Genomic DNA, 12439 nt, shown 5'->3' with positions numbered 1-12439 from the left:
GACTTGCCTGAGGTTTCGGTTTGTCAGTGATGGAGCCAGAGATCAGAGGAAGTCACCCAGAGAACTTGGTGGGAAATCTGATTCCATCTGGCCCAGCATGGCGGATGAAGGGTCACCTGGTCACCTCTGACATCTCCAACACATCGTGGTGCTGGAACAGGCCGTCCTGTGCCCCGGGTCCCTGGCTCTATCTGCTCTGGCGTATAGCTGGAATCCTCAGGCCAGTCAGCCAGCAAGAGTGAGGAGTAGCTCCGCAGTCCTGCAAAGGTCACCACAGGCCAGAAGCCAGTTGGGTGTGGTGACCGTTCCTCGGGCACAGGGACAGCATTGTCACAGCGTTTGCGATTGCCCCCAGGAGGCGCATGTGAACCTCTCTCAGTCTCCGCACTTGGTCACCTCCTTGTCACCCGTTCTAAAATACAGAGTGACTGGAGACATGGAGCAAAGACCCACCTGGACTGTCAGACCACAGGAATTTTATTTTAGGAATACTGTGTATTCTTTTCAGCAAAATAATTACCCAGAAATCAGAAAGAACCACTGAAGGACTTCCTTAGTGATCCATTAGCTATGAATCCAGCTTCCAGTGCAAGGGACAGAGGTTTGATTCTTGGTAGGGGAACTAGGATCCACATACCTCAGGCCTACTGAGCCCAAGCACCTCAACTAGAGAGAAACGTATTTGCTGCAGTGAAGACCCAATGCAGAAAAAGAAATAATTAAAAAAAAAAAGCCTTTGAAAGTATTAGGAGTGTTTTGTTTTGTTTTTTTAAAGAAAGAACCATTGAGAAAAGTATGTAAATAGTGATGAAGTGGAGGAGTGGTAAATACACATATCCTGGGCTTCCCTTTACCAGGCTCAGCTGGCAAAGAATCCACCTACAGTGTTGGATACCTGGGTTCAATCCCTGTGTTGGGAAGATCCCCTGGAAAAGGAAAACGCTCCCCACTCCAGTATTCTGGTCTGGAGAATTCCATGGACTGTATAGTCCATGGGATTGCAAATAGTCGGACACAACTGCGTGATCTTCACTCACTTCATCTCTTTTCTTGAGGTTGTAACTTTGTTTAATAATAACTCTCAGTGCAGACATCTTTCTCCCCAGACTTCTGTTTCTGGGAGTAAGACTGAGGCCTCTTAGAGTTCTCCAAGAGGCTTGAGTCAGGGCTTTGATCTCTCAGCTTTGAAAACCCAGAAGTGTGGAAATTGCAGATCAGAAGAGGGCACCTTGCAAGCCCTCCAAGCCAGTGTTTCCAAATCATGGGATTTCAGGGACTACTAGCATTTAAAAAAAGATCCTGGTGACAGAGTTCCCAACTTTTTATTTTACTGAAGACACTAAAACAGTCAACTACTGGCCATTTGTCTCGATTTTATAAAAGAAAGGACTTTTTAACAACAGCAGCCAGCAGCAAGACACCTGTAATTACTCAATAAAGAATGAAGCTTAAGTTGAAAACATTCAGCTCTAACAAGATCTCTGAACTACCTTGGCCTGGTTATTCTCCCTGTGACACTGACCAGCGAAGTCTCTGCTGCAGACCAGCACGGGCCTCTTACGGGGCAGAGGTCTGCCACTGTGACCCAGTGGCTCACAGCTTTGGCTGCATATTGGAATCACCAGGGAAGCTTGTAGAAACCGATATGGATGCCTGGCCCCACCCCTGGGGCTCCCTAGGTGAGCTCATTTTACAACCAGAATTGAGAACCTTGGATGTAATCCAGTCCCCTTTCCAACGCCTGAACCCCCAGTATAGCATTTCAGCCAAGTCATTGTACAGCTGAGATAAGAGGCCTTAAGGTTCAGGAGTTTCCCCATCTCTTAAATATCTCTGAACTCTGACTTTGGAGAAGGGATTTCCTGAAGGTCAGGATCAGAGAGGGGAGGGGAACCTCTATTGACTGAGTGCCTGCTGAGAATCAGACCTAAGCTTTTATTAATCACTCAGTTTTTTTTGTTTTTAAGGTATTCTTCTAGTTAATTAATTTTAAATGATACTTATTTTATTTAAAAATACAATAAAATATAAAGAAACAAAAATGGCATATAATCCTGCTGTCAGATATCTTCTGTTGAATTAAAAGGGAGGAAAAAATCACAATGGTAGGTCAGTGGCCCCCAGCCTTTTTGGCACTAGGGACTGGTTTCATGGAAGACAATTTTTCCATAGATGGAGTGGGGAGAGATGGTTTAGGTTATATAATATAATATAGAATATATATATATAATATAGAATATATGATATGTATTCTATATTATATATAGAATATATAAATTGCATATTATATAAATATATATAATCATGCATTACATTATTGTGAACTTTATTTCTATTATATCAGCTCCACCTCAGCTCATCAGGCATTAGATCCCAGAGTCTGGAGACCCCTGTGTTAGGCAGAATAATGCCCCCTCCTTGCTCCCGACAAATATGTCACCTCATCATCCCCAGAACTTGTGACTAGATCACCTTACATGACAGATGGCCTGCAGATAGGGAGAGTATCCTAGATTATCCAGGTGGGCCCAGTGTAATCACAGGTGCCCTTAAGAGCAGAAGTAGAGGCAGGAGGGTACATGGGCGGTCTCTACGTACCACTCAGCTTTGCTGTGAACCTTAAACTGCTCTAAAAACTAAAGTCCGTTAAAAAAAAAAAGCGGAAGAGGGAGGCAGAAGAGGAGGTCATAATGATACGACATGAGAAGGACTCAATCCGACATTGCTGGTTGAGGATGGGAGTCCTGAGCCAGAAATGCCGGCAGCCTCCAGGTGCTGCGAAGGCCAGCAAGTGGATTCTCCCCTAGAGCCACCAGAGCCTGTGGACTTCCGTCCTCCCGGACTGTAAGACAATGCATTATATTGTTTAAGCCACTAAGTTTGTGATCATTTGTTACCATAGCAATAGGAAACACACAGTAATACATCCTTGCTAGCTTTTCCACAACTTGTTTAATTCATGGAACACTCCATGAAGTAGGCATTTTAGCCCTATTTTAGAGATGGGGAAGCTGAGATTCTGAGAAACTTGCTGGCAGAGCAGGAATTGTTTTTAAAATTATTTATTTGGCTTCATCGGGTCTCACTGGAGCTTGCCGGATTTTCATGTGGTGCATGGGGGCTTCTAAAAGCAGCACGCGGGCTTGGTTACTCTGTGGCATGTGGGATCCTAGTTCCCCAGCCATGGAGTGAACATGCATTCCCTGTATTGCAGGGCATATTCTTAACCACTGGACCACCAGGAAAGTCCCTAGGAATTTTAACCAAGGTCTCTCTGAGGTCTGTGCCCCACTATCAGGCTGCCTTACCCCAGTGGAACTCTGCCTGCTGGCCTGCCCACAGACCACTGTGTGTAGCCGGTCCTCCCAGGGGCTTTGGGGGAGCTTCTCCCTGGTGAGATTCTGCGTTCCCTCAGGGAGTAGGGGGATGATGGTAAAGAGGGAGGGTATCAAAAAGAGATCATCTAAGGAAGAGTGAGGGACATTTGCAAAGCAAGGCAGGGGACCTAAGATATGAACTGAGGAGAATGGAAAATGTGTTTCCTAAGACCTGGGCTGTGGCACCCTAGAGACACTGAGGGGTTGGTGCTGCTATTCATATCTATGATCCACAGAGGTCAGAAAGCACCCTGCCTGGGACCAGGAGAGGAGTTACTCATGGACACCCTGGGATTGGGGGTTTAAGGGCAGTGTCTTGCTGGAGTTCCCCCGCCTCTTGCAGTGCCCAGAGGCATTCACAGCATTACTGACTGTAGCCAGTTGAGCCCAGAGTCGGAGGTAGAGTCCAAGTCTAGTACCTCCCATGGAAGGAGGCAGGAGCCATTGCTAAGTGTCTAAGGTTGTGTCTTGTGTGTGTGTTGGGGTGGGGAAGCAGGGGCATTCTGCCTTTGAGCTCCACCAAGCTTTTCCTGGGCCTCTCTGTGCTGGGGGGCCATCACCGCAAGGGACCCAGAGAGAGTCAGCGCCAGGCTAACAGTGACCGTGTGTCTTTGCAGTCCTGCTAACGGTGACCATCTTCTTTGCAGTTCTGCGAAACATATTTGTCCTCGCCTGTATCATCATCATCTGCTCCCTGCTCTTCCCTGTCCTGTGGCATCTCTGGATTTACGCAGGAAGTGCCAACTCCAACTTCTTTTATGCCATCACACTGACCTTCAACATTGGGCAGGTAAGAGTCAAGGATAGCCCAGCAACAGGGATTCATTTTGCAGCCTTAAACATTCCACCTGGGCCCTGGGTTCTGCCAACAGGTGTTTGGACGTGAACGAGGGGCAGTTCTTCTCCTCAAGTAGCTCGAGGTTCTGTGGAGAAGGTAGGGCAGTAAGAGCAGTGGGGGAAGCTGAACTTGGCTAACGTTTATTGCATTGAATTCTCACAGCAAGCCTGTGATACAGTGATCCCTGTTTTACAAATGGGAACCAGGGCTCACAGAGATTGTCGATTGCCCAAGGTCGTTGGAGGAGCCAGGAACCAAGTTTGGGGAAGTTCGACAACGGCACCAGTTGTCTCGCTGTATCTCACTGTGCGAACTATTAGTTGAACCCAGGATAGGCAAGGCGCAAGCTAAGAGGGTGGAAGAAGACGCGAGGAGCCGTAGGAACTGCAGACACATTTATTCTCTTCTGGCTGGTGCAGCAGACTCAGCAGCAGCCATAACATCACATAACCCACTGGCTTTCCAGGTGGGGCTTATATGTACTTACAGAACAGAAGTAGCCCATGGCCACGCGAGTACCTCGTGATGCACATGAGCAGGGCTCTCAGTGATCTCAGCTGTTACATCATCATTATTTACAAAACGTGGGGCAAGAGCGAGAGACTGTGGGGTGAGAGCCTGACCGCACCATCCTGGCTAGTGTGCTCTTCCCCTACACTCTGCTTTCCATGGCTTCCTGGACTGCCGTCCCCAGGGTGAGAGCGGTTTGTGAGGGTGGGGAGGGGAGACTTTGCGGACTTTGGAGCAGCAGGAGCAAAGGCAGAGTCCTTAGGAGAGAAGTAGTTTAGCCAGAGAGGAGGCCGAGAAGCATCCTAGAATGAGAAGGACCAGCATGGAACTCCGACCTAGAGACAGCCTCTCCCTTGGGGCCGTGGAGCAGTGGTTCTCTGCATCAGAGTCGCTGCAGGAAGCTTGTTAAAAAAGGCAGGTTCCTTGCTGAGGTGTTTTAAGTCCTGTGTTTATGCTACAGCTGTCACAGTTACATGGCTTTGATTTTTTTAAAGCGGATTCCCTGATCCCACTCCCAGAGGTGTTGATTGGATTTTGTATTTTTTAAAAATATCTCTTTATTTGGCTGCACCAGGATCTTTAGTTGTGGCACTCAGGATCTAGTTCCCTGATCAGGGATCGCACCTAGGCCCCTTGCATTGATTGGAAGCGTGGAGTCTTAGCCACTGGACTGCCAGGAAGTCCTTGGATTTTGTATTTTTAACAAGTTCTCCAGCAATTCTGTTGCAGGTTGTCCTAGCACACTTCTCTGAGGGTCCCTCCTTCACCATGCTGTGTTCCCTCAGATCAGCTGTGTCCTAATTGTCAAGGTCTTACGAGAATCACTTGTGCTGTTCACCATTTCAATTACAATTGGCACAGCCTGGCATTTCCTGTGCATAATGGACGAATGGGAAGCACGGCTCGCTAGAGACACCAGTGATGCCAGTGAATAATCCCCACGGAGACTTTTTGTCTCCAAGGTTAGCTGCTGGGAAAGAAGAAGGGAGTTAGGGCTCTTGGAATGAGTGATGGGTCTGGTATTTCCTGCATGGACGTTTTTGGACAACTCATGTCCAGCCTGGCTATTTATCTTAGTTTGTGCACAGCAGGAAGAGAGATGGAGAGCCCTGCAGGCTGGATGGGAGCAAGCCAGGGAATCTATTCTGCCTGTCACACACACAGGTTACTGTTGGTGGATACTCAGCACCTCCTGCCTCGGTCCACACAAACAGAAATCTGCAGGCTGCAAATTTCTTGAAGTACCTTGAAGAAATTCAAAAAGTTGTTCTGGCTCTTCTCTCTTGCTAAAATCCCCTTCCTTTTCCTTTGAAAGTGATGACTGGCATGGGGCCTGCCCTGGGCCTCTGGGGGACTTGGCAAGCTCCACTGAAATAGTCCACAGCTTGTTGTCAGGTCTTCAGGTCACTGTGGGTCAGGAATACAGTTGCAGTGGTATGAAGTATCCATGGAACTTTCCAGATAACAGCTTTCTGTCCTGTGGCTGTCTTTATGAGAAAATGGTGTCTGAAAATGTTATGGGAAATGTCTACAAGTCGTCAGGTGCTGCGAAGCCAGGAGAAACTGAATTGTTGGAAAAAGGAGGAAGTGGTTAGAGGTAGGAAGGCCAGCTGGATGAAGAGTGTTAGAGGCTGAGCTATGGAGAAACACTAGGTTGATCTCTTGGCATTGAACTTTATCTTAAAAAACTCTTTAAAATGCATTTTTAATCATATGAGTGAATTCATTACTGCCGGGGAAAAGAAGACAAAATAGAAGCATATGAGATGTAAAGTAAAGCCTGCGTCTCTTCTTGTCCTGTGGCAGATGTGATTGTTAGAATCAGTTTGGTGTGTGTCTTTGCAAGCTTCCTCTGTGTGTTAAGAGACTTATAGCTCTAAGTCCACATGCAAACATAAAGACATCCCACGCTGAGTACTGTTCTTTAACTGACTGTTTTTCCACTTGATAATTTTACCTTGAGATCACTTTTTTTTTTTACGGCTCCGTGATAACCCATTCTGTTTCAGGATGTCCTGTGATTTATGTGACTGATAGGCCACTACTGGTGGACATTGACGTTGCTTCTGGCGATTCGATGTTATAAATGGAAGAACCCTGCGTATCTCCTCACATCCTCTTGCGCACACATGCCAGTATTTTCTAGGATAGATTCCAGGTGATGGGATTTACTGGGTCAGAGGGCGTAAGCATTGTATGTTTTGGCAGATTTTGCCAAGTTGCCCTTCAGACAGGTCATGCCAGCCTCCAGGCCTCCTGGCAGTGGGCCAGGTGTCCTGAAGCTGGCCGTTTGTTCAGGCATCCAGCATGCCTGTTTTGTCGACCTCCTTGGTCTGGGCTTTGTGCTCTGAGCCAGAGACAGGTCTGTTGGGTCAAATGCTTCCTGGGACTGCTGGCTTTGGGTTTTGTTGTTGCTGCCGCCGCCGGATCACTCAAGGGGCGTATCAGAGGGGGCACTTACTCACCAAGGCAGTCCTTAGAGTCACATTCTTGTCCCAGAGCATGAACTGAGCTACAAGAGCGCCCCTTGTTGTGAGGGTCTGCCTCTCCTGCCCTCCAGCCTGTTGGGAGCCGCAAAGTGCAAATGGACATTTAGAAGTTCGTAGCAGTTAATGGTCACCTCCCCAGAGAGATCTTCTGTGAGGTTTCCCTGCCCCACAGTCTCTGTCTTGGCATTCTGCGTGTTCCCTTCATAGCACTTACCCAGTTTATAACTCTGCATAATTTACCTGCTTCTCCCTCTGCCTCCCCCGCCAGCCTGTGAGCTTCACGAAGGCAGAAATCCACCTCCTACCCACTGCAGGGTCCCCAGCCACCCAGTCAGTGCTTGGCACAGGGCAGTTGTTTAGCAGATATTTGTGGAATGATTGAACCAAAGAGAGCCAGGGAGAACATCATGTGATTAATGGCCAAATGTGCAGAGTATAACCACTGTAGGAATCCAAAGAGAGCAAGATCAACTTTCCTGTTGAGTGGTCAGGGAAAGCCTTAGGGGACAAGAGTAGGGGCTGGGCCTTCCAGACTCAGAAGGAAGGGGAGGTGGGCAAAGTGGGGTCCAGGTCACCCCCACTGGCTAAGGTCGAGGGGTGGCAGCTCTGTCCCGCTCTTGCCAGATCCTGGTCTCAATGGCTGGTGAAGCCCCTTCATGTTGTCCACAGCCCTAGCCAGTGCAGCCTCCGTCTGACCTACAGTTAGTGACCTACAGTTGGCATTCGAAGGGTGTCCTCAGTCCCTCAGCCTGCTCTTCCCAGCTCTTCTACCTGCAGCAGTGCCTGATAGTCACCTGGTCTTTATTCTCCCCTCCCTGGGCAAGACAGAGCAAAGCTGTCCTGGGAACCAGATGAGTACGGATTTTCAGCAGGTGAAAATCCATTGCTGAGTCTGGAGCTGAATGTAGAGCGCATCTCAGCCTGAAGATTTTAAATCCTGCTCTGTTTGAGTTGGTCAGTTCCATGTTTCATAATAGAACAAATCATCAGTAATTATTAATGATACTAGCAGGTAAACCAGTGACTTAGGCCCCATCCTTTCCTTGGAACCATGAAGTATTTTTTAGCCTGTGGCACAGAACATTTGCTGATTATAATTGTGCCTGAGAGTCAGTAACCAGGAAATGACAACGGGAAACCATCCATAGGTACATAAGAGGTGTGTCTGTGTCTTACATGTACACGTGCCAGAGAGAAGGAGGGATTAGACGGATAGATTGACTGAGGTCCCCCACTCTGCCACTGTATGACCTTCAGCAAGTGACCTCTGGGTCGCAGGTGATAACCTCACCTCTGGTGGGGCAGGGTGAGAGGATTTGTATGTTGACGCATGTTGACATGGGAACTAGGATGAGCAAGGTGCTCTTCAAATACCCAGAGCAAATCCCTAAGGAAGCACTCAGACCTAGAAACCAAAGGAAAGAGCAATCTTTCTCTCTCTCTCTTTTTTTTCCTAAAAAAAAAAAAAAGACCTTTTTTCCTGCAATTCAGAGATGAGCAGAAGGATAATGTTGTCATCTAGGATTTGTTGTTAGTTGCTTCAGTCATGTTCGACTCTTTTGCAACCCCACAGACTGTCGCCCACCAGGCTCCTCTATCCATGGGATTTCCCAGGCAAGAATACAGGAGTGGGTTGCCGTTTCCTTCTCCATGGGATCTTCCTGACCCAGGGATCAAACCCGAGTCTTCTGCATTGGCAGGTGGATTCTTTACCGCTGAGCCAGATTACGTGTAAACAAAAAGGAATGTTTAAATTTAGCTGTTTTAAGAGGAAGGTAAGGTGTCCCACTTGCCCTAATTCAACTTAAAAACAGGTAACATAAGGAAATCTTCCCCTAGAGTTATGATTAATAGTGGCTCATGTTGAAAGAGCTCTTACTGGGGAGCAAGCCCAAGTGATCCCTTTAATCTTCTGGATCACATGCTTGTCCAGCCTCCTGGCCCTTTCCCTGTGTGTTGACATGACCTCGTCTGCTCGTGGAGGAGTTTTATTTGTGTGTGTGTTTTATTGTTGGAGAAGGAAATGGCACCCCACTCCAGTACTCTTGCCTGGAAAATCCCATGGATGGAGAAGCCTGGTAGGCTACTGTCCATGGGGTCGCAAAGAGTCGGACACGACTGAGCGACATTCACTCACTCGTGTTTATTGTTGGCAGCATGATGAAAGTATGACTTTTTTTTTCTTAATGAAACATCTCCATGATCTCTCCTTGTTCACTGATGTGGAAGCTCATTCAGTCCTGTGTGTCCTTCTGGGGAAGGGAATCTGTCTTCCCCAGTGAGAAAAAATGCGGGGCAGGTTGTGCAGGACACCAGTGGTCCAGTGGTGTGGAGCCTGTGTTTATGGACATACGGGACCACCAGGTTCATTCTTGTGGTGGTATTTGGCCCTGGCTGGGAGGCCTGCTCTTCCTGACGTGAGGCGCCGGTGGCCCAGGTGGGAGCCCTCATCCTTGTCCAGCTGTGTGCGTGTGGGTGCTCGCTCTCCTCAGCTGCTGGTGTTTTGTCCACATCTTAGCTCATTCTTTTGTCCCTCCCATCCTCAGACTTAACACTCAGCATCCCAGACTTGTCTTTCACAGGCCCTTTCCCCCTCTCTTTCTTACCCTCACAACCAGAGAGACAGAAAAAGCCTGGACCGAGTACAGGGGTGTCAAGGCCAACAGGAACTCCACAGTGCCTCCCAGCCCCCTCCCTGCCCAGCTCACTGGCCCTGGGCAAGTCACATAACTTCATGCCTAGTTGATTGATTTGTAAATATTAACTAGGTGCCAGGCACCCTGCTAGGGGTATGTGAGACACAGCCCTGCTTCCCAGAAGCTCTGCTGTCTGTGGGAGAGAAAGAAAAGGAAATGGGCGGGGCCAGGGCAGGGTGACTGTGCTGGGAGCTCAGTGCTGGTGGTTAAGGACGCTTCTGCTGGGAGGATGCCTCTAAGTGGAGTCCTGCAGGACGTGCCAGGTTCAAACCAGGTTCTGAGAGGTGAGGCCTGGGGGTGAGAGCCCGTGAGGGAGCTGGTGTGGAATGCAGTTCTGTAGGACCAGCACGTGCCACCTAATAGGGAATGAGGCCATTTCAAGACAGCTGTGGTCAGAGCCACAAGTTATGCTGAGGACCAGGCTGAGCTGTCGGTCTGAAGTGAAGACAGTTGAGACCAGACTTGTGCTCTGAAAACCTCCCTCTGCCAGGAAGGGAAGAGATCAGGGGTGTGAGCTGGAATCTGGAGCACAGAGAGGGGGGCTGTTGAGACCTGGTAAGAGCGGCTGGTAGCGTCAGTGTCCCCAACCTTGAACAGGGTCGTGAGTGGAGAGTATGGACGTGAGTGGGGAAAACTTGGATGAATTGGAAAGTGCCGCCTAGATGATAACTGCCTTCATAACCAGCTATGATCTGCCTTCGTGACCTTCCCGACCCTGAAGCTGAGATCCAGTGATTTCCCTACTGTTTAGCATCTTTAGAACTTTAGAGGGCGGGGCCAGTTCTCCACTATCTCCTCCCACGCCTGTCCATTCAGGCCTGAGTTGCCTGGTCACACCTAAGCCCTGTCCAGCTCCACAAGCCTGCCCTTGGCCCCTCCTGCTCCCCATTAAATCCCTGTTTCCTAGATCCCAGGCAGCAAGGGTGGGGGCTGAGGCACTGTGATTGTCAGTGATGACAGCCACGGGAGTTCTCCCAGTCATGGCTGTCAGGTGTCAGCATCCCCAACACAAGTGAGACCTGGGGAACCGGGACATGCCTGGGGTTCCCTGCCTCTCCAGGACACTGCAGCCCAGGGCTGTTGGCCATGGCTGCGATCCTGAGCCCCATGGCTTCTAGACGCGCTGCCTTAATTGCTGACTCTTATGTCTCATATGCTTGTTTTGTCTTTTCTCAAGAAACTGTCTCCGTGGCTCAGTGACACAGTTGTGAGCTGGGAGCACAGCTCTGGGCCTAGTGGATATGAAGCGTGAGCACAGGGCCACAGCAGGACCCAGCATGTGTGGGTGCAGGCCCCTGAGAAGGGTTGTGGGGGCCAGGATGGACTAGCATTTGGGCCTCAGACAGGCAGGATAGACACTGCAGCCCCAACGTGTCACTTACTCCCTAGTGATCCCTGGCAAGACCCTTAACCTCGGAGTCTGCTCATCTCTGAGGCTTATAAGCCCTGCCCAGGGTATTGTGACAGTTCCTGGGTGTGTGTATCAGTTGCTCAGTCGTGTCCGATTCTTGCAACCCCATAGACTAGCCCGCCAGGCTGCTCTGCCCATGGGATTTCCCAGCAAGAATACTGGAGTGGGTTGCCATTTCCTTTTCCAGGGGATCTTCCCAACCCAGGAATTGAACCCGCATCCCCTGGGTCTCCTGCATTGCAGGCAGGTTCTCTACCTGCTGAGCCACTGATGTGCTTATTGTTAAAGGACCCGGCCCAGGGCAGAGACTTGGGGGTTGGTTTCCTGGTCTCTCCTCACTCTCACCCTGTGGTGGAGCGTGTTCTGACTGTTTCATACCACTTCTGATCTACCCACTCTGTCCTCGGCCGCCTTTTATCGGCTGCCCCATTAAATCTTCATCTGGGACATCCTGGTGGTCCAGTGGTTAGGACTCGGTGCTTTCACTGCCAGGGCCTGGATTTGATCCCTGGTCAGGAAACTAGTATCCCACAAGCCACTCAGCACGACTGTCTCTGTCTGTCTGTATCTTCATCATGACCCAGAGCTGCCAGTGAGAGGAATGTGTTCTGACTGAGCCCTCACGGGGGCAGGATGCCAGCCACATGCTGGGTCTGGGGTCCCAGAGCTGGAGCAGATGCCACCCTGTTTAGGGGGGAGGCAATGGGAAGTGACTTCACTTCAGGGATCAAGGAACTGAGCATGGGGGTTGGGGGAAGACTCTGGGGATGGGGGATGGAGACGTTGCCTCTCCAGGGATGAGAAGGAGCCCTTTGGGAGAAAGATCATCCTAGCCCAGGGGTGGGGCTTGCACAGAAGCACCAAGGTGTGGCCCTGGCTGTGTTTGGGGCTTCGGGGACACGCAGGTGCAGCGCAGGGAGAGGGGAGCACTGGAGGCTTCTTAGCGGGCAAGTGAGAGGCTTTCATGGTGTGTGTGTGTGTGTGTATGAGAGAGAGTCTGAGTGAGAGAGTGTGTGTGTGTGTGTGTCTGACACCCCTCAGGGGCCAGAAGGATGAGGGAGGGCTTCAAGCAAGAGGGGGCTGAGTTGGCATTCTGAGGGAAATTGGTGGCAACTGGT

The 12439-nt window shown here is 49.7% G+C and overlaps 1 protein-coding gene across 3 annotated transcripts in view; it reads left to right on the top strand.

The window, feature by feature from the left end:
- Nucleotides 1-12439, top strand: part of PIGU (phosphatidylinositol glycan anchor biosynthesis class U) — a 96494-nt gene that overhangs the window by 77173 nt on the left and 6882 nt on the right. For all 3 annotated transcript variants that reach the window (XM_055544818.1, XM_055544820.1, XM_055544821.1), the window contains one exon: nt 4025-4167. In XM_055544818.1, the coding sequence (XP_055400793.1) occupies nt 4025-4167 (143 nt within the window). The remainder of the gene's footprint in view (nt 1-4024; nt 4168-12439) is intronic.

This window comes from Bubalus kerabau, chromosome 13, assembly GCF_029407905.1.
Source record: "Bubalus kerabau isolate K-KA32 ecotype Philippines breed swamp buffalo chromosome 13, PCC_UOA_SB_1v2, whole genome shotgun sequence".
NCBI lineage: Eukaryota > Metazoa > Chordata > Mammalia > Artiodactyla > Bovidae > Bubalus > Bubalus kerabau.
This window is presented reverse-complemented; position numbering and strand designations above follow the sequence as displayed.